Source organism: Pantherophis guttatus, chromosome 1, assembly GCF_059756535.1.
Source record: "Pantherophis guttatus breed Tessera chromosome 1, ASM5975653v1, whole genome shotgun sequence".
NCBI lineage: Eukaryota > Metazoa > Chordata > Lepidosauria > Squamata > Colubridae > Pantherophis > Pantherophis guttatus.
The window spans coordinates 116,109,289-116,131,074 of record NC_142063.1 but is presented as its reverse complement, the minus strand read 5'-3'; the positions used below and the strand labels follow the sequence as shown (position 1 = coordinate 116,131,074).

Here is a 21,786-nt window from a genome sequence, read left to right as displayed (position 1 = left end):
AAAGGCAATTCATCTGCAAGGGCCTCTGTAACTCGATATTTTTCCTTTATTTCTAGCTCCTTCTGCTTGTCTTGTGTTGTGCATAAAGATGTTAAGTTCATTTTTAAAATTTTTTGATAAAATTCTTCCGCTTTTTCAACAGTATTTAATTGATATCTTTCTCCTTGATATCTCAATATTATACCAACTGGAATATTCCATCTGAATAAGATATTTCTCTTTTTAAGCTCAGCCACCAAGAAGCCAAATTTCTTTCTTTCCAATAATATCTTAGGCGGGAGCTCTTTATAAATCCAAATCTTTCTTCCAAAAAATTGCAAAGTAGACTTAAAGGATTTCTGCACAATATTATTTCTTATATCTTTATCTGTAAAATAAATCACCACATCTCTAGGCAATTGCCTTTGCTTTGCAATCCAGGAGTTTATTCTATAAACTCTATCGATCCTACAAAGTACCTCCTCAGGTTGAGCCTTTAAAATCCCAGCCAGAACTTCAGAAGATATTTTTCTTAAATCCTCTCTGTTATTTTCGTGTAATCCTCTCAGTCTGATCACATATTCAGTAAAATTATATTGCATCAATAAAACTTCCTTTTCAATACGTTGCTGTATATTTTCTACATTACAATCAGCTTCCATTTCAGGTTTTTCTTCTAAACTATTGTCTTGAGTATTTATCAAATCATTCTCAATTTTTTCTATTTTATTTTCCAAATTGTCTTCAATTTCCTCCACTTTGGACTCTAATAGATTAGTATTTGTATCCAGCCTGATCATAAATTCTGAGAAACCATTAGCCATTTTTAAAATCTTTCGATGCAAAATATCAAACTTTAATTGCACCAATTCTTTAGTTTCCTGCTTAAATTTCTCAAAGTTCTGATTCATAATCTCATCCCTTCTTACAATCTCCTCCAAAAGAAATTCAATTATATTAAAATCAGTTTTCTGAGACTGTAAGTTAAGAACTTGTTCATATAATTTGTGGATGGGGGAATCCCCCCCCTGCTTGTTTGTCCAGCTTTATAAGCCTAAACGCCATATTTCCACACAGGCAAACTTTTTAGAAAAGAAAAAAAAAACCCAAGCCTCTTTCCAAACAGGATCAGTATCAAATCAAATCTCCAGGAAGGAGAAAACACAAAAGTGTAGCTTTTTCTTCAAATGTAGCCAGGAGCATTTATTCCGCTACTTTGTGGCTTAATAAGAAACGGAAGGACTTTCCCTTTTCAGCTTCCCTGCTCCAGTTTCGGCAGTCGCCATTTTAAAAGACCTTTTTTACTTTATTGAATATCCTTTGCAAAATAAGTATTAATACTTGCAATTTAGGGTCCAGGTCCAGATCCAGATCTCATCCTCTTTGATTAATCTATTAGTTATCTTGGAAAGCTTGTCTTCATAGCCTTGCTCTGCAAAAAGCAGAGGTCTCCCAACGCCCGGAGCAAACGGCGAGTGCTATAGGGAGCATCATCCGCTCGCCCCCAGGAGTAAAAAAAAAACTCTGGGGGCTACGGAGAGCTCTACCTACACTCACCTGTTCTGTCTCACATTTCCTCCTGGAAATGGAGTTTTTCGAGCCGCCTTTCCATTGTACAGGCGGCTCTTTACAGGCGAAGGGGCTGGCGGTCCCGAGGGACCGTCTAGTGGCTACGAAGAGCAAACCGGAAGTCCCTGTTCCTGGAAGTTTTTGATGCATGGCTTTAAATCTTTTTGCCGTTTTAGCAGCATTATCACAGGACACCTCTCTGCATTTATTGAAGTCACTAACACTTCTGACTCTACTTTTCCTTAATTTTGTTGAATGAAATTGTCTCCAAACAGAACCTAATTTGGTTTGTGAATGCCTATTTTGATTTTCCAAATGAACCCTTCCATTGTTGACTCTCCAGGAGACCTTTCTGCATTCAAAATGAAATACCTTCTTTGCTCGAGATACTCTACAAATGTATAATCACTTCTGTATAATATATATTACAAGGAAAAGTAAATGTCTGTAGCTGCTGTGAAACTCATCAGCTAAGAGTATTAGGTATCTTCCTTTTCACTGTAGTGACATGATTATTAATACTCAGAACTTTTCCTCTTTAAACTGATGCTTCAGTGTTTTAATGCAGTGTTTCAATACTACCAGGTAATTTACACAGGCAGAATGCAACTATAATTGAATGCTGGTGGGTGAGATATGTGTTCCTGGAATTATGATCTCTCCACTTCTTAGAAATTGCCTTCATTTCTCTTCCCTACTATATTTCTGGGTCAATGGCAAGCTGTTGGTTTGTTGACGAGAGCGCAGCATATTTATATTATTTGCATAGGATTCAAGAGGCAAAAGGGCATGTCAAGAATGTCCACACCCAAATGAATATGAATTGGGGGGGGGGAGGAAATGGACGTTGGTCTTACCTAATACGTCCATTCTCTGATGAGAGGAAACGGCAGTCAGGCTGGGGGAAGTCGCTCTGTCTAATGCATGGGACTGAGTCTGCTGATCAAATTGGCTCCGCCCTCTTCTCCAGTTGTTCGGCGAGGGCGACCTGCAGACTACTGGACATGTCTTCCTGGAATGATAAATAATTAGCGTACCATCCACCTCCATGAACCTCCAGATCTGGAGGAAGAAGGGTGGGGCTGACTGCCATTTCCTCTCATCAGAGAACGGACGTATCAGGTAAGACCAATGTCCATTCTCCCGAGAGGAGGGAAACGGCAGTCCGGCTGGGGACATACCAAAGCCTCATGTCATCCAGGGAGGGAGACTCCGGATCCGGGCGGCCGCTAAGAGTGGTGTACCGCCTGCAGAACTCGTCGACCGAAGGATGCTTCAGCCGAGGCGAAGGAATCCACCTTATAGTGGCGAATGAAGGGACTGATGGTGGTCCATGTGGTGGCGCAGCAGACCTCTTCCAGGGAAGCCTGAGTGGACCAAGCCGCAGATGCAGCGCTCCTGGTTGAGTGGGCCATGATGCGTCCTGGCACAGGAATGCCCAGATGATGGTAAGCCATGGCGATAGTGGCTCTCAGCCACCGGCCCAAAGCGGGACCCGAGACTCGGGAACCAATGTTCGAAGGTTGGAAAGCTGCAAAGAGTGCTTCTGTCTTGTGATATGAGCCGTCCGGGAGATGTAGATCTTCAAAGCCCGACGAATGTCCAAGGTATGCCAGGAACGTTCGAGTCGATGTAAAGGATTCGGGCAGAAATTAGGAAGAACCAGCTCTTGGGAGTGGTGAAAGGTAGAGTTCACCTTCGGGAGGAAGGTGGGGTCGAGGTGGAGAACAATTCTGTCCTTGTGAAAAATGCATAGGTCCCCCCGGATGGAGAGGGCCGCCAGATCGGAAATACGCCGAGCTGACGTGATCGCCACCAGAAACAGAACCTTGAAGGAAAGAAGACGAAGAGAAACCTCACGAAGAGGCTCGAAAGGAGGAGCCGTCACAACGTTGAGAACTTTGTTAAGACTCCAGGTAGGAAACCGGTGGATAACTGGAGGGCGCAGATTGGCCGCCCCCCAAAGAAAGTTCTGGATAACAGGATGCCGAGACAGGGATTTGGTGGAACCAAAGGCCAGAACAGACGCCAGGGCTGCTACCTGCCACCGAAGGGTATTAGGTGCGAGACCCTTCTTGAGACCGTCCTGGAGGAAGGATAACATGTGAGCAATGGTGGCAGCGGTGGGAGACAGAGAAGCTCTGGTGCTCCAAGAGGAAAATGAACGCCAAGTGGCCTCGTATATACGAGTTGTGGAGGAACGGCGAGCAGCCTGGATGGTGGCAATGATGATTGGCAGCCGTCAAGATGAGCCACTCAACCGCCAGGCGGTCAAGCGAAGCCATGTTGGATCCGGGTGATGTAGAGACCCCTGGGTTAGATCCATCCTGGAATCCGGTAGGTGCCAAGGAGGAGCCACAGAGCGGGACATTAAATCCGCATACCAAGGCCGCCGAGGCCAGTAAGGGGCAAGGAGAATGAGCTCTGCCCTGGTTTCCAGGAGCTTCCGGATTACCTTGGGGATCACCAGTATGGGAGGGAATGCGTATAGCAGTCCCACTGGCCATGGGCTGCGGAGCGCGTTCGTGGCTTTGGCCCTTGGATTCAGGTACCTGGAGAAGTACCGGGGAACCTGGTGGTTCATCAATGAGGCGAAGAGATCCACCAGCGGAGTCCCAAATCTGGCTGTTATGTCGAGAAATAGATCCAACAGAATGCTCCACTCCCCGTGATCTACAAGGTTCCGGCTGAGGGCGTCCACCTGGACGTTTGCTGACCCCAAAATGTGATCTGCCTTGATGAAGTTCAGGTTTTCCTCGGCCCACAGGCCCAGTTGAAGAGCTTCTGCCATGAGGGACCGGGACCGAGTGCCCCCCCATCCTGTTGATGTGAGCCTTGGTGGTAGTGTTGTCCGTGAGGACTAAGATGTCTTTATCCGCTAGATGACTGTGAAAGTGATTGAGGGCGAGACGAACGGCTTTCAACTCCAGTAAATTGATATTGAGGAGTCTCTCCCTCTCAGACCACTGACCTTGCACCATGAGATGAAGAAGATGGGCGCCCCAACCCATGAGGCTGGCATCGGTGGTAAACTGAACACGCTGAGGTTCCCTGTAATAAGATGATAATAATAATAATAATAATAATAATAATAATAATAATAATAATAATAATAATAATAATAATAATAATAATTTTATTTCTATACCGCCCTTCTCCCGAAGGACTCAGGGCGATGTACAGCCTAATTAAAAAACAGAATAAACATCAATTTAAAATAATTTAAAAATATTAAATAAATTTGGCTTAATTTAAAACCCCAAAAATTTAAAACATCCAATTTAAAATTATATTGCTAACCCAGCCTGGCGGAACAATAGGGTCTTGAGTGCGCAGCGAAATACCCGGAGGTCAGAAATCTTACGAATTTCCGGGGGCAGTTCATTCCACAGGGCTGGGGCTCCCACAGAGATGGTGTCGGAGGTCCACCACTGAAGGGATTGCAGGACTGGCTCCGGCAACTGCAGTCGCGAGAGTGACGTGTCGCGTTGGGCCTTCTGGTATGGAAGGAGAAGCCACTGCAGTTCCCTGCTATGTAAGCGAGACCACGGGGTAATTCCAAACGTGGACACCATCTTGCCCAATAGGCAAGACAGCTCACGCATGGAAACTGAAGTAGAAGAAATGCATTTGTGTGCCAAGGCCCTAAGACTATCCTGCCTATCGGGCGATAAAGAAACATGAGAAAGTTCGGTGTCAATGATTGCCCTCAGGTGGCGTATGCGGGTAGAGGGGGTGAGGTGGCTTTTGGCCCTATTGATAGAAAACCCGTGCTGCTGTAAGGTAGAGAGAACCCTGGAAAGGTCTCTGTGAGCCTCGGGGAGAGACGAAGAGGGAATGAGAATATCGTCCAAATAGAATTGGATGCGGATAGAGTGAGAATGAACATGGCCAATAAGGGCAGCCATAATCTTCCTAAACACTCTAGGGGCCGAGGAGAGGCCGAATGGAAGGGCCTTATATTGGTAGTGGTGTCCGAGAAAACAAAAATGAAGAAATTGGCGGTGGGCGGGAACAATGGGTACATGGAGATAGGCCTCCGTCAAGTCGATGGAGGACAGAAAATCTCGGGGTCAGACAGATTCCAGAATAGTAAAGAGGGATTGCATCTTGAACCGGTGATAAATTATATACCGGTTCAAGGATTTTAGGTCTAAGATAGCTCTCCACCCGCCTGAGGACTTCTTGATGAGAAAAAGGTGGGAGTAATACCCTTGACCACGTTGGGAATGTGGGACCTCTTGAATGGCTTCAATGAGAAGCAGGTGGGCAATAGCAGCGGAAAGCAGATCCCGCTTGGCTCTATCGTGTGAACGAGGGCAAGAAAGAAACCGGGGGGGGGGGGAGGAGGAGAAATAAATTCTAAGGAAAGACCAAGGGAAATGGTGTGGAGCACCCAGGAGTCAGAAGTGAAAGACTCCCATTGCTCAGAAAATAGGGCCAGCCAGCCCCCAATGGGAGGAGAGGGGAATGCAACCCTGAAGTTGCTTCAGTCACAGGAGAGCAGCCCTGTTGAAGAATGAAGCCGAGGTGGATGCTTTGATGGACCAGGCCTTGGCCAAATGACCTTTTAGTAAGGTTTTCTCAGCTCGCTTGTCCTCTGGGTGAAGCGAGTCCTCGGTGGGGCCCATAGGATGCGAGGCATTGGTGAGGGCCACTACGGGCGGATCCACCGCAGGCGGTTGGAGAAGATCGGACAATGGAGAAGCAGTGTTGTAAAGGCATTTGTCTAAGCCGTTCGGGCTCGGTCCTGCCCCAGGAAGAGACCACTGGCGTTGAATCACATCCGTAAACAGTTTAGGAGCTGGAATAGTCTCTGGATCAAGAGTGGGTTCGGCAAACATAGCTGCCACGGCGTCAGAGGAAACAGAGGCCAAGGCTGAAGAAGGAGGGTTGCCTAATCGAGTAGTGGCGATGGCCTTGAATAAGAGAGATCAGAAAAGCTGACGTCAGAAAAGGCCAATAAAGGAAGGCTGGTCCGGGCCAAGGCCATCATCATCAGATAAGGCCTGATCTTAGAAATCCTCGACATCAGAGGCTGAAGCCTGGTCCCCAGAATAGTGGGATTCAGCACGCTCCTGCTCAGATAACGAATCCTCCGCCTCCGGTTGGACTTGCTGAGGAGCAGCTGCAGGAGCAGGGGCCGAGGCCTGTTGTAAACACTGAGCGAGGCTCTGTCGAATCGCCTTTGATATTATATCCTCCAACGAGTTTGCCAAAACTGGGGGATGGAGCGCCCGAGGCGACGGAGGCACTGAGGCAGGAGCCTATGCAAGAACCTGCTCCCCCTCTGAGGGGGCCTCCTTAGGCATGGTCTGAAACATGAGCTGGCTATCTGAAGTAGGAGCAACAGAGGCAGCTGTGGAGATGTCAGGGGATAATTCCCTCAATGACCTAGGAGCACCTGAGGCTGGATTACTGGCAACAGAAGGAGCCCTGGAGTTGCAGCCAGGATCACTGGTTGCTGCTTGGGCTTGAGCCTTAAGGAAGGCCTTCTCAATGGCTTTATGCCTCCTTTGTTCCTCCTTAGAGGAAGAGGCAGAAGGGAGCGCTGGGGCGGTCTTCTTCCCCCTGGTCTGTTTAGGAGGAGGAGTCAGAGTCAAGGAGGAAAACCCTTCAAGAGGGTCACTGTGGTGCCGGCGTCTGCCCGAAGCCTTCTGCCCTGCTAAATCAGTCGAGTGCATGGCGGCTGCCATTTTGAATTGCCCGAAAGCTCCATGCGGCGATCGAAAAAGCAAATAATAAAGCACTTACGGAGACCCCCTGGAATGATGCCGGACCCAATCAGCACTGATGAAGAGGGGCGCGGGTCTGGAAAGTCGCTATCCCTCCGGCTATTAGTGCGATGTATGGCGCTCGGCGAGACTCCGCTCGAGCCGAGGCAGGCTGCTGGGCAAAGGCCGTTAAAACGCAGCAATAAACTCCCCCGATCTTCTGGGGAGCTGAAACGACAGGCTAGCCAGTTTAATGTATCTGCCAGCCGGCAGATACAAGTAATAAGGCAGTTGTTGAGAGAAAAAGTCCTGATGAGGAGAAAAAATTCGGAGAGGTTGGAAGACACGACCGTCTAGCAAAGACCGAGTAGAACAACTGGAGAAGGCCAGGAGGGCGGAGCCAATTTGATCAGCAAACTCGGTCCCATGCATTAGACGGAGCGACTTCCCCCAGCCTGACTGCCGTTTCCCTCCTCTCAGGAGAATATCAAGTGCAGGCCCGTATCCATTTCCCCAAGGGTCACTTCAACTTTGCTATGTCCGTTGAGGTTCATAGAATTTCAATACTGTACTCCACAACATATTTGTATTTTAATTGTGTTGTTTTATAAATACTTTATTAAAATTACAATAACTAAACTGTTCAGACTTCTCTTTAACCAACTGGTTGAGCATCCCCCCCCCGCCCCCCCGTTGGTATGCTGGCCTTTGCCTGGGCTCTTTTTCCCCTAACTATAATATTATCTCTTAAAACAGTAATGTTTTTAACTGTTTACATTACAGCCTCTTGAATTTTCATCATTCTGGGAAGCAACAAATTGATTGGAAAAAAATAAAAGGAAAAGAAGAAATGCCATGTGCTAATATGTTTTCTCACCTCAGCTTTACTCTATGATTATTTTTAAGTAAAGTAATGTTGTTCTCAGTGAAGAGACATGCCTCCTCACTGGTACATTGAAAGTTTGTGCAAAAGAAACAGAAAACCTTTGCCCTAATGTACACAGACAAGTGAAAATAATTCCATTGTAGAAATTCTTGCATGCCTACTCTTTTATCTCAATAAAACTTTATAAAGAGAACTTTGTGATATTTGGAAAAGGTAGTGCCAGTCTTAAAACACCAACAATACCATGAGACAAGCAGGGCTTCCTTTCAGAGGAGAATAGAGGACAGAATAGAAACCTGGGGACAAATGCTGTCACTCTATAGGGGAAAGGAGAAAAAGAACCAACGAGGATTGGTGAGGGAAGTCCCATCACTGGAATAAGAGACTGGCCACAGGTTAAACAAAACTGCGGGGCTCCAAAAGGAAACTCCATTTTAAATAAACTATCAAAACTCATGTGTTAACATTTTTATTTCTCTAATACACTTTCTTGGAATACTTATGATCCTTAGTAATTTTCAAAATAAACAAAATACATTGTTTTTCTCTGAACAACTTGACCTAGGTGGAAAAATAAGTCCAACAGGTCCCATAGTAACAATTCTGATAAAGAATTAATGGTTTACTTTGTTGCTTAACCATGGAATCCCCTGATCCTCAGAAATCAGTCCAAATTGGGATTTTGGGAAGAAGTGTATTGTTAGACATATAATCTGATATTCTCAAGTTCTTGACTTGCAGGAAGAACCTATTTGTAGAAAGCCACTAAGCTGCACTGAGTCTTTTTCTCTAGACAAGCGCCCTGCCCATCCCTTTGTTGGGTCCAGCTTTGGTGGTGGTGGTGGTGGTGGTGGTGAAACTGAGGACAGTCTCTTTTTTCCTGTCTTTTGTGGAGGTGCATTCTTTCATATGATGTCTTGTTTCCCTGAAGTCCACGTATGAAATATTTGAAAGGAAAATCCAAAAGTTATATCTTCTTCCTAGGGTTTCTTCACCGAGGGGAGAAAAACTCAGAAGCAATCACCTCCTAGAGGATCAGTGTCTCCTACATGTGGGAATATGCTGGTTCAATGTTGGAACAAGACTTCACTTGCTTCTGCTCTTGAAGTCAGTGTGGAAACTGCTATAATTGTTTCAGCCTCTCCCAGATAGCCAGCTTGTTGAAGATAACTGTAGCTCCCATTAGAGAGGGAGCAGAACACTGTGACAGTGACTTTGATGATGACCACCACCTTCTCCCCACATCTATTGGGTCACCACCTTCTCCCCACATCTATTGGATAGAACCTTTTCTATCTGCCTGAGTGACGTCTACTAACTGGCTAGAGGAAGGTGGACCCAAGGAGAAGTGGAACGGCACTTACCTGCCTTCATTCTTGAGATCTTTGCCAACCTGGCCCACTCTCACAGAAGGCCTCCAGCTTTTTTGGAAGAGAAAGTTGCAAATGTGGCATTGGGGATGAGGAAGCAAGCCTCAACTGTTAGATGTATGGTGGCATGAACAAATTTTTATTTCACTTTACTCTAAGGAGCTCAAGGTGGTTCCTTCTCCTACTTTCCCGCACAATAATAACCTTCTGTGATAGATTGGGCTGAGAGGGAGTCCCTGAACTCTGTAACTGAGGAAAGACTTAAATCTGGGTCTTCCTGTTCCTAATCCCTCAAGTATAGCTGGAGCCTTTTCAGACCATGCTCTGCTCTGTCTGATCAAATACTTGTCTAAGCTGAATGGGAAGACATTTTGGTAGTGTTCCTGTTTTACCTGTGCAAGCTTGAACAATTTCCATCCCTCTTAGAATTGCTTATCACTCCCAGGAGGTCATGCTTCATAACCTGAGAAGCTGTGACTAACGTTTTTAGTTTAGCAGTGTCTGATTTTGCTCATTTGCTTGGCTGTCAGTTTATCATCACAGTTTTTGCCACTATTTTGTCAGCTATCACTTTCTATAGCAGTTTCAAGTAGAACTGTTTTTATATTGCCTTAGCACACACTTTCTAGCAGTGTTCATGCTGTGCCCTTTGCTCATCCTGATACCTTTCTCAGCATTTCTAGCAGCCACCAAGTGTTGCCTCAGCATTGTTGCAGACCTTTGCTCCCCTTCTTTCTGAATTCAATTACTCTTTAAAGAAAAAAAGAGAACATAAAAATACAGATAAAGCAACTGCTGTTGTAAATCTTGTGACCTTTGCTCCATCATGATTCTGTCCAGTTTAATCCTGTTCATAAAGGTAAAATACTATAGAACACCTCTATTTTCTAGGCTCTTTTTTGTATTGTTGGTTGCTTTACTTCAAAACAGATGATTAAAGGCCTGGAGGCTAAAACATATGAAGAACAGTTGCAGCATTTGGGTTTGGCTTGTTTAGAGATAAGGACTAGGGGTGACATGATAACAGTATTCCAGTATCTGAGGGGCTACCACAGACAAGAGGGAGTCAATTTATTCTCCAAAGCACCTGAGGGCAGGACAAGAAACAGTGGATGGAAACTAATCAAGGAGAGAAGTGACCTGGAATTAAGGAGGAATTTCCTTACAGGGAGAACAATTAACCAGAGGAACAGCTTGCCTTCAGAAATTGTGGGCGCTTCATCACTGGAGGTTTTTTTAAGATGAGACTAGACAGCCACTTATCTGAAATGGTATAGGTTCTCCTGCTTGAGCAGAGGACTGGACTAGAAGACCTCCAAGGTCCCTTCCAGCTCTATTCCTACTCTACTCTACTCTACTCTACTCTACTCTACTCTACTCTACTCTACTCTACTCTACTCTACTCTACTCTTATTCAAAGATAAATGTGATTTACACAGCTACTGATTTTCTAGGAGACTATGGGAGTCAGAAGAGTCACAAGTGTGAAATGGGCAATTTTAAATAAATAAATAGGCTTTACTTTGAACGGATTCTTCTGTACATTCAATTGCTTATATAAATACACCCCCCCCCAAAAAAAGCTGGCTTAAATAGTTGCTCAAAGAAGATAGCAAATGGGTCCTTTGCAAAGAATAGTTCAGATTTCTCAGCAAGGATTTTGGGAGAATCTCGGGTAGGAGATTCCCTATGTCCCTCTCACTGGCAATAAAATGGTGATGATGATGATGATGATTGGTTGCACCATCAGCCAGATGTTTGGATGGGATTGAGTGCTTTTGTCCACTTACTGAGTCTTTCCCAAGGACCTCAAATGGGCAGATATTTGTCCTACGATGTAAACTGTTCCAGGCAAAGCTGTCATTTGCAATTGACTGATAGTGATTTTGTCAGTACTGATGGCGATCAAGTGGTGCTCCAGATGTTTTGGGATTGCACCCAAGGTCCCTATTACCATTAATACTATTTTTTCTTTCTTGTGTTACAGTTGTTTTATCTGCAGATATAATAAATCAACACTGATCTGCTAGCCTCTGTTCTCTTATTATTGTGCCCTTCCCTGGAACTACAAATCAGATGCCTCAGGCAACTATATTATTTTGTTTAATGCATGCTCTGTTGCACTGAACTGGATTCATTCATGTCACACGCTTTCTTCTCTTCTCCTGACACACTTTGCAAATGAAAATTGAAATATATTTTGTGAAGCTGTTGTGAATGTTCTGCTATATTTAACATGTTATTTTATTAATGTGTGATTCCAGCATGGATAAAATATCCATAAATAAAGGAGGATTTTCCCCTGCAATTTTTCAAATGGAGATATTCTATCATGAGTCTGAGATCTATATGATTCTTAATGTGAAATGGTTGTGGAAAAATACCAAAATATGTATTGTTTATAAGCTGGACTTAGAATCATCTTCCCTTTTTCATACTAATTTATTTCATCTATAAATATCTGTAAATTCAGACTTGAACACTTGAAAACTAGTATTAATACTATATGAAGAAGCAATATAGATCACCAACTGGATGTGTCACTGGTTGGACACTTTAATTACTTTAATTTAATTTGGATAGAATCAATGTTCCTTCAAACCAGCAGATTTTCTATTTAGTGTAACAATTTCTAGATCTTTCACACTTTTGTGATGTGCTACCTTGCCCATGATGATTGTTCACTGCAGTGGTTCAATTAGTAATACAATTGTTAAGTGAATCTTGCTACTCTATTGACTTTGCTTCAGTGGTGGGTTGCTCCTGGTTCTTGTGAACTGGTAGTAAAAGTAGCGGGAGGCTCTGCTGTCATAATGAACAATCTGTGCATGTGCAGAAGTCTGTGCACACGTGAGCAAAGTGAGCGCGTGCATATGCTCCCGTTGCGAACCGGTAGTAAAGGTAAATAGAACCCACCCCTGCTTTGCTTGTCAAAAGGTCATAAAAGGTGATCGCATAACCCCAGGACACTACATAAATATGAGTCACTTGCCAAGTGTCTGAATGTTGATCATGTGACCATGGGATACTCCAACGGTTATAAGTGTGAAAAATGGTCATAAGTCACTTTTTTTCAATGCCATTGTAACTTTGAATGGTCACTAAATGAACTGCTGTAAATTGAAGACTACCGGTAGCAATCTATAGGATTAATGAAGAATAATATATTACTGCCTCTTGAGTGGCACTAGACAGATTCTCTAACTTTTTCATTAACAATTTGGTTATTCATCCCTTCCTCTTTTGACATCAAACACAGGCATCTGACTCTGCACCTTCTGCTTAAATATACTATAGTATTGTCATCAACTCAACTGCTGGTGATTTCATGAACATGATGACTTGGGACTTTTGTGTCTTAATGTATTCTTCAGCACTATGCTTACTAGTATTTATGGTATGTTTCATGCATTCACATTAACTATCATAAGGTCAAAAGAATTTCAGGAGCTTTTATGTCGACAATGTAGTGTCAGTGTTAGTCTATAGCATGTACAAAATGCAGCTGCTCATTTTCTAACTATTCAAAACTTGTATAGCAAAATAACACCAATATTGCAGGAGATGCAGTAATTGCCAGTTGGTTTCTGAGTTCATCTTAAAATAGTGGTTATTACTTATAAAGCTCTTTGCTAGCTTTGAACTGTATGATTTTATTCATTTATTAAATTTATCTGCCACCCATCTCACCTTCAAAAGCAACTAGAATCTTTCTGCCTTCTACACCTTGGCTGTTAAGTCATGGGCGCAAGAAAGGACAGGACACGTAGTAAACTCCAATACCTTTATTAGCTCCGTAAATCGCAATGGCAATCCTAGCCGTGGCAGCTCCTTTTATAGCTAGGAGCTGTCCGCGGCTTCAGCCACTGACGGTCCTACGAATTTCCCGCTTGTGTCCCTGATTGGTCCATTCAAATCTGCCATTCAATACTCAACATTGGCCAAGAGAGCAAAATTTCTCTCATTATGATCAGATAAAATTGTTAATGATTTGTTAAGAAAATTTCTATTACAGGAGGGGAAAAGAAAGGAACGAGACAACTTTTTAATTTTCATATGAAAAGATGAAAAGTAACTCCCTGCCTCCCTCAGTAGTGCAACACTGCAAGCGTCTTAAATGATTCTCTTTCCAGAAACATAAACATAAAGATGAAGCTAGGATGCTAAAAGAAATCTTTAAACAAACTACCAGTACTTATTTGAATGTAATATAAAATTTAGCTCCTTCATTGGCTCCTCCCCTTGCTGCCCTTCATTTTGTTCCTGGGCTCTTATTATCTTGGTTTATGATTTTGTATTAGTCCCTGACTCATATGTCTGTTCAAACTCTGCAAAAAGAATAATAGTGAGATATTCCAGATCCACCACTCACCTCCCTAAGGATTCTATCAATGGACAAGTTTCATTCAGTAATGACCAAAGTTAATAACATTTTCCAAAACCAGAAATTTTAAAAATACTCTGTTTTCTGAGAACACTCCAAGAAAGTTAACAACTTAAGGGACATTGATTGTATGTATCCCACTGGCATTTAACTTATGAGTCATTATATTAATAGGACAGACATTTCCTGGAGCAGCAGAATACTGGTAAACTGCTTTTTTGAAGGAGGTGGTGCCAGCAAATATTTAAGGTATAATTTAGAGATTATTCATCCAGTAGCATAAAATATAGGGCTTTGTCTAAGCCTCCTTAGTTTTTATGTGCGTTTTGCTTTTCAACAATAATATCAGATATCAGGGCATAAAAAATTAATAATAAACATGGTATGCTATTCTGGAATGCATTTCTTTTTAAAAGATATATTGTGTCTTGACGTATGTGTCAATTACTTCCTTTCCTTTTAAAATAAAAACAAACAGGTTTCCAAATAATTCCACTGTAATCAGTAAAATCTAAATGTGCTTTTTGTCCACTGATTTAAAACTGCATGAAAGCAATATATGTTCGTGTCTATTTGTTAGTAATCTTACTATTGGTCTCAGTGTTTTCTTTTTAAATAAAATTACCCGATGCATAGTAGAGATATTGTTTAGCCAGATTACATAAAATGCAGAAAGATTTGCTTTACAGATTATTACAATAATAAAATAAGAAGCCTACTTATTATGAACTTTTCAGGATTAGTTGATTTAAGTGATGAAGATCTGTAACATGTCTCTCCTAACCCCTTGTTTGTTCCATGTAATCTACAAATATGTTGGAAACTTATTTCTGCATTTATTAGACTATAAGAATTCTTATATACTTCCTCTGAAAAATATCTCTGCTTACTGAAGTGGCGGGCAACATTTTGGCAATCAGAAGCTGAACATATTTAGCAAGGTACTCATATAAAAATGTCAACGTAAAGAGCAGGAGCAGAATTTTGAATACTTTTTTCTCTTAGGGGAATGAAAATCTTACCCATCTCCTTCTCCCACACCTGAAAATCAGTAAGAAATATTCACTGAGAAATGCACAAGTATGAGAATGAAAGTTTATTGTACACTAGTTGATTTAAAGAAAACATTCAATAAAGTCTTGAATTAGGGAATGTTTGACATTAACATGGAGCTAAAGGATGGTTCTGAATGTGATAAGAGCAGTATATGAGGGAAATCAAGCATGTATGAGAATAAATCAAATATATCACAGTTCAACACTGAGGAGGTATAATGTCCCTTAGTTTTTAATGTGCATATGGATGCATGTATAAGGAATGCTTGTAGTAATGTTAGAGGCATCTGACTGAGGATGTGAATAAGGAGGAGGATGAATGAGGATGCAGTTTTGTGTGCAGACAATATCATATTGTTTCTGTGGATTATATTACTAAATGTAAGATAAATTGTATGATAAAATGAGAAGTAGGGATCTTATAAAGCTGTATATCAAGAATCAAGATATTTAATTTGTAAGTGGCAGAAAAACTGGGTGAATGCTTGCAGAATGTTATACATAAATGGAAGAAAAATACAGCAAGCTGATGAATTTGTGTCCCTTGGTAGAATGGTTTACTAAAGAGGAGAAAACAACTGAAAATTTTATGAGCTACAAACATTGGTGTAAACATGGTGGGAGGTATGTGGTTTGTTGCAAGGAAGGAATATTTGTCGTCAGAAGCAACAACACTTATGTGTGAGAGTGTGCTTTTCCCCACTCTGATATATAGAAGTGCGAGTTGGGTGTATTAGGAAAGACATGAGAGTAAATTGAATGCAATAGGAACAGAGCCCTTAATATTGGAAGTGTATTTGCAATAAAAGAAGAAGATAGGATCAAGAATAGATGAGTGTTGAATGAATATGGATGGAAAACAAACATGAATGATTAGTATGGAAGAAGTACATTGAGGAGATTTAGTCATATAGAGATAACTTAAGAGACTGAATCATATCACAAACTTATAAAGGAGCAAGGTCAAGAGAAAGGAAAGATGAGAAAGTTATAGTTGGATGAAGTTGATTCTCAGAAAAAGGTGAAGAGAACAAAACAGATTATGTGTGAATATAGATGTGTTTGAAGCAGAGAATGTTTTGCAAGAATGGAAAGATTATGGAGAAGAACAATGCATGTTGTTGCTATAAACTGATTAAACTATCTTCTCTCCCCTTCCTTCCCCTGTCCTCATTCCTTCAGTTTCTTTGGCTTACTATTTCTGACTCTCTTTCTTTGCTTTCCATAATACTATTTACTTTGAATGGGAATAGCACGATAGGGATAGATATAGTGGATTGGTGGATGGAGTAGATAGGGTGGATGGATGGATAGAATTCTGAAGTGGTACCAAAAGAAGCTCTGGAATTTCTGCTTATCAATTTCTATTTTAATATTCCCATGTTTGTTTATTTTGTAAGAAAAAAAAAAGGTAATAGCAACTGGAAAATAAAACAGCATGAAGTACTTTCCCCTGATGCACCACTGTTTTTAAAAATGTTATGAGAACATTTATTGATTTATGCATAGACTCTCAATCAAGAATTCAAGTATATGATCCCAGGTCTGCCATCTGAAATGATTAATATGTACTCTGTATCTTTGGACATCTATCACAATTCTTTTAGGCATGTTAGATCAGACATAAATAATCAGAAATATATGTTAATAAAATATGTCAGTCAATATTTATGCTGTTTTGCAGATCGTCTAGGTATGGACTTCCCATCCATGACATTCCACACAAACAATGTGACTGAATTTATCCTCTTTGGCCTCACGCAAAATGAAGAAACCCAGAAAATATGCTTTGTCCTGTTTCTGTCCTTCTATTTAATCATTGTGCTGGGCAACCTTCTTATAGTAATCACTATAATCTTCAGCACCCACTTGACATCTCCCATGTATTACTTCCTCAGTTACTTATCCTTTGTGGACATCTGCTATTCATCAGTCACAGCTCCCAAAATGATTGCAGATTTTCTTCTGGAAAGAAAAACCATCTCATTTATTGGCTGCATAGCTCAGCTCTTTGGAGTCCATTTCCTTGGCTGTACAGAGATCTTCATTCTTACAGTGATGGCGTATGACCGGTACATTGCGATTTGCAAACCACTCCACTATACCACCATCATGACTAGGCGAATCTGTGGGCAGATGGTAGCAGCTTCTTGGGTTGGAGGATTTCTGCACTCCTTGGTGCAAACTCTTCTCACCACCCAGCTTCCTTTTTGTGGCCCCAATGAAATTGACCATTATTTTTGTGATGTCCACCCTCTACTGAAATTGGCCTGTACAGATACCTATATAGTTGGTGTCATAGTAGTTGCGAACAGTGGGATGATTGCTTTAAGCTGCTTCCTCATTTTAGTGGTGTCATATATTGTAATCTTGGCCTCCTTGAGATCTCATTCTTCTGAAGGACGTCGTAAGGCTCTTTCTACTTGTGCTTCCCATGTCACAGTAGTGATTTTATTTTTTGGGCCATGTACCTTTACCTATATACGCCCTTCTAGCAACTTCTCAGAAGATAAGACAGTAGCTTTGTTTTATACGGTTATCACTCCGATGCTGAACCCATTAATCTATACATTAAGAAATTCAGAGATGAAGAATGCCATTAAAAAATTATGGAGCAGAAAAATGTTTTCAACTGAAAAAACAAATATGTAAACAGAGCATGCACAGAAATAGTTAAAACATCTTTTTGTGAAGATTTTATTTTACTTCTGTCAATAAATTATGCTGCTTTTAATATAGTTATTCCATTGACACTTTGCATTTTACTTTGTTATACTTTGTTGTAAATCATTTGATGATTTGATTATAGAACAATATAACACTGGATTGAACTTCACTTGGTAGCAGGGAATAAGTTAACAAATAAATCAAATTTGGTTTGACAAAGCATTCAAGATTTCCCATTGGGATATTATTATTTTATACAGTTTCTCTTTGTTAACTTTATTTAGATATATGCACAGGTTCTAGCAGGTATGTGAAACTGCAAATTGATTTTGACCATACAACATTGGACATCACCTTTTGGAAGTTCAAATCCAGGTCAGAAAATGTTCTAGCTACAAAACCATCACACACTGATACAGAAATGCATAGCAAGGCAATCAAGAGGAATGCTGCACATTCCAACATAAAAATGCAGAGGACTAGACAGTTGCCACTAGCTCAGCAAAAATATCCTGTGATATATTACACTAAAGAGATCACAGTTTTGAATCATCCCCACCCCACAACAAATTATTGTATTTTTCCTTACCATAATAGCAACAGGTCTATGAATCTAAATCCATGCAGGGATTCTCCTACCTTAGTGTAAAAAAAAAAAAAAAAAAAAAAAAAAAGGCTGGGCTGAGGAGGAAACTGCATACAATTTCTCTAACTCTCGCATAGATATTCCCATTTACTGAAAAAGATAGCATTTTCTGAGAGGACTAGCTCAAATATATCCAGGAAACATGTCACCCACTACACAAAAGGTAGAGCTGGGTTTGGGACAGAATTTACAACAATTACAAGTTAGGTTGGAATTTGGGTTGTAAGTCATTTTGATTGTTAAGTGGATCACCATGTGACCTGACTTGAGTAATGATGATTGTTAACTGAATTGTCCACTTAATGGGCAAAAAATGTCAGAAACCAACAACCAAAGTAACATGACTGTGGTCTGATTGTGAATGCTGATTGTAAATGTAAACCAGTTGTCATGTACCTGAAATGTGATCATGTGTTCATTGGGGGAAGCGGTGGTCGTAACTTTGAGGACAGGCCATTGTAGGCTGTCTCATAATTTTGAATTGTTGTTTAGCAACTGGTAGTTAAACAAGGACTACCTGTATCCTTGAAGCCCCATTAATTGCTGAAAAGAGGATTTTCCACAATATAGCCAAACTGGACAGAGTGTTGTAGTTTGCAGATACAAAATCAGTTATACAATATTACCATAATGGTATGTGAGAATGACATTGGAAGACAAGGCAAAGAGACACGACCAAGGGAATGATCAAATAAAAGGCAGCTGAGCCTGCAGCAAGAATGTGGGTGGACCAGAGGGTCAGAAGAGACGTGCCCTAGTTTGGGAGCTGTTAAGGGGATGAGGGTACAGAAGTACTTTCAGACTTACAAGATCCTGTTAATGTAGCTTTTCAACAAAGTCGAATTAGGTCATCTCATTGTGTTTTCTGTCTGGTGTTCCTCATAAGGCTGACATCAATCTTCCAAGACTCATGCTCACTTTCAAAGAGAGGACTTTTAGGAATGACCTCCAATTCCCAGAGGATTCAACTATCCACCGAGGATCTATAGCAACTGATGAGCAAGGGCCATGTCTACATTGTTTCCTAACCTATGCTGCAGATAACTAGATCTGAGATCCTGGGAGTGATATTAGGCTTTTGAAAATAATTGGATGTTTTGTGCTATTCTTCTGGCTCTCTGCTGTGCAGTAACATCTGTGCTGGAGCTGCCTAATACTGCTTTCCTTCACAAGAACCTTGAGCTAAGGTGGGGTGTGTGTCACTATTAGATTAGCATATGCCTGACATATATTTTCCCTCTTTTATTTATTGGCTTTTATATTGGACTGTTGTTTGGAACTTGGTATGCCATCCAGAGTCATTGATGAGTTGGATGCTTTAGGAAGCTTGGTTACTTAAAGAAATAGTTAATTCTTGGTTATTACTAGAGTGGAAGCATGAAATTGAAGTAGATGGGGATGAGGCAGACGGTGCAGCTGTAGGGATTAGATCATTGGACCAGCCAGACCTAAAAAGATTCAAATACACTGATAGCAGACATGCTATCAAATTGCTTTGTAGACATGTTCACATTGCTGCTATGCAAGGGCTTGTATTAACAATACTGATTATATTAAAGAACAGCTAATCCGTGGTGACTAAGAGAACTTGGATAAATCCTCAAGATATTTTAAAATAATGAAAGCTGCCCTGGGGTGGGAACACAATCAAACTTGTAATCAAATTTGTGGGAGGACAGACTGCCTGAGTAGTTTATAGGGACCAGTGCTGCTTCCTTCTCATCCCTGTTTGTTCAGTTTCCATACCAGGATGATCCATCTGCCAATCAATTTGCAACTGCCAATCAAAAAAGCAGTTTGAAAAGATGCAGGCAGGAGGCAAGATGGCTTCCCGGGTGCTGTTATGCCACAGAACTTGTGAGAAAGAGGCTGACTATACAGACTCCAAGCCCAGGAGTCTAACTAAAGAAGCAAATTAAGGCGGCTCTGAAGAGAAGAGGCAATCAGAAAGTAGGCAGCAGCTAAGGAAAATGGGAGAGAGGGGCATTTATTTCCTTTCTTCAGACTAAAGAAAGGAAAAAGTTCATTGAGCTGTTTCCCTCAGATGGTGCAAAGATTGGGAAGAGAAGAAAACACAAGAAGCCCAGCCAGGAACGAACAAGCAGAAAAGGTAAAGAAAAAGTAAAGGCTTTGGCAGAACATAAATAGAAGGCAGAAGCTAAATATAGTACTAAGAGTCCAGAAGTAAAAAAAACCACTGGCATATTATTGTCTCTCTCTCCTACTAGTGGCTGTATCATCAAGGAGTGCCCAGTCATGATAATCTGCTTATCTTTGGCCATGACAGTAGGCAACTTTTGAATAATAGTGGGTACATTCAGCCCCTAAACTCTCTGGAAGGCTTCAGTATATCATCCAATGAAGAGGTGATATAACTCCTTGGGGATCAAAGTTTTCTTCTTTTTCTTCTAGAAAGCTTTAAGGACAAGAATATGACTGGGAGACAGACCATTTCCATTTCCAAAATGAACCTCAAAGAAATACCCCAAATCATTATTTTTAGACTCATTTGTGGCCATTTGCAGGATTTTGATTGAGAATCTATTTGGTTCTATGTAAATTCCACTTCTTTCTAAGTTTCAACAGACACACTGGGAAGAAATAATTAAAGGAAAAAGAGAAAGGAGAAGAGTTGGATCAATCAATAAAAATCTGTTTGTCACATGACTTGCAACCATCATTTCTACCTGATTGTATCTGCCATGCTCACCTGCAGTTTTTTTCCCCCTGCAAGATTCCTTGGGGGAAAGTTGGGTGCATTTTTCAGAGCAGGGTGAAAGTGACAAAGGTCCTTCAATCACCCAGATTTGTTTTCTTTTACAACACTTTGGCTTACAGGTATGGGTGAATCCTTGAAATTGGCTTGCCTTGATGTACACTGCAAGATTAAAGATTGTGGGAGTAGAATTTTAGATCCTGGAATTATTCCCACTAAATTCCAGTGTTCCTCTTCCTTTTTCTTGCATCCCCTTTAATTACTTTCTTTGTTTCTTATCATGTACATATTTTTGCACATTTCCATGGATGCCTGTAAGGACTGGGTTTTTTTCATTTTGGCCAGAAGATGTGTTAGAACAGAGGTCTTCAAACTTGGCAGAAGACTGCTATAAGACTTCACTTTAAATAGGTGCTAATTAACTACTACAAAATAAATTGGATTGAGTTGTATGGTTAAAAAGAGCTCATAGTTTAGCATTTATTTTCTTTTGAGAAAGATTGAAATTCTTCTGGGAGGTTGTTAACTGGATCGGTGATGTAATGGTAGAACTTATTTAAACATTTCATTTCATAGTTCTTAATAAGGCAAGAGAAATAATCTGTAAAAACAAGTTATTTTGATGGAGAGAGAAAGCTGCTATACCATTGGTTTCATTTGGGCTCTTCTTAGACAGTGGGCAGCTGAAGAAAGGATACCCTGGCTTACAGAACTGGAAAAGATGTAGGTAGGCAGAATTACAGAGCGTTCAAAGTCTTATTTATTGAAGAGCTTCATGGAAACTCTTCTGGTTGATAGAT

General features: G+C 41.2%; 1 protein-coding gene and 1 long non-coding RNA gene across 3 annotated transcripts in view; both read left to right on the top strand.

The window, feature by feature from the left end:
* The window catches only part of LOC117667173 (uncharacterized), a 125,839-nt gene that overhangs the window by 6,756 nt on the left and 97,297 nt on the right, over window positions 1–21,786 (top strand). The gene's annotated exons all lie outside the window — the stretch shown is intronic.
* LOC117667167 (olfactory receptor 4S2-like) lies at window positions 14,566–18,293 on the top strand. Its single transcript, XM_034420383.3, has one exon. The coding sequence runs from the start codon at window positions 16,491–16,493 to the stop codon at window positions 17,607–17,609; it is 1,119 nt and encodes a 372-aa protein (XP_034276274.2). The 5' UTR covers window positions 14,566–16,490; the 3' UTR covers window positions 17,610–18,293.

Excerpts from the sequence above, each read along its gene's own strand:
- LOC117667167 (XM_034420383.3), top strand. The coding sequence starts at position 16,491 with ATGATCCCAGGTCTGCCATCTGAAATGATTAATATGTACTCTGTATCT.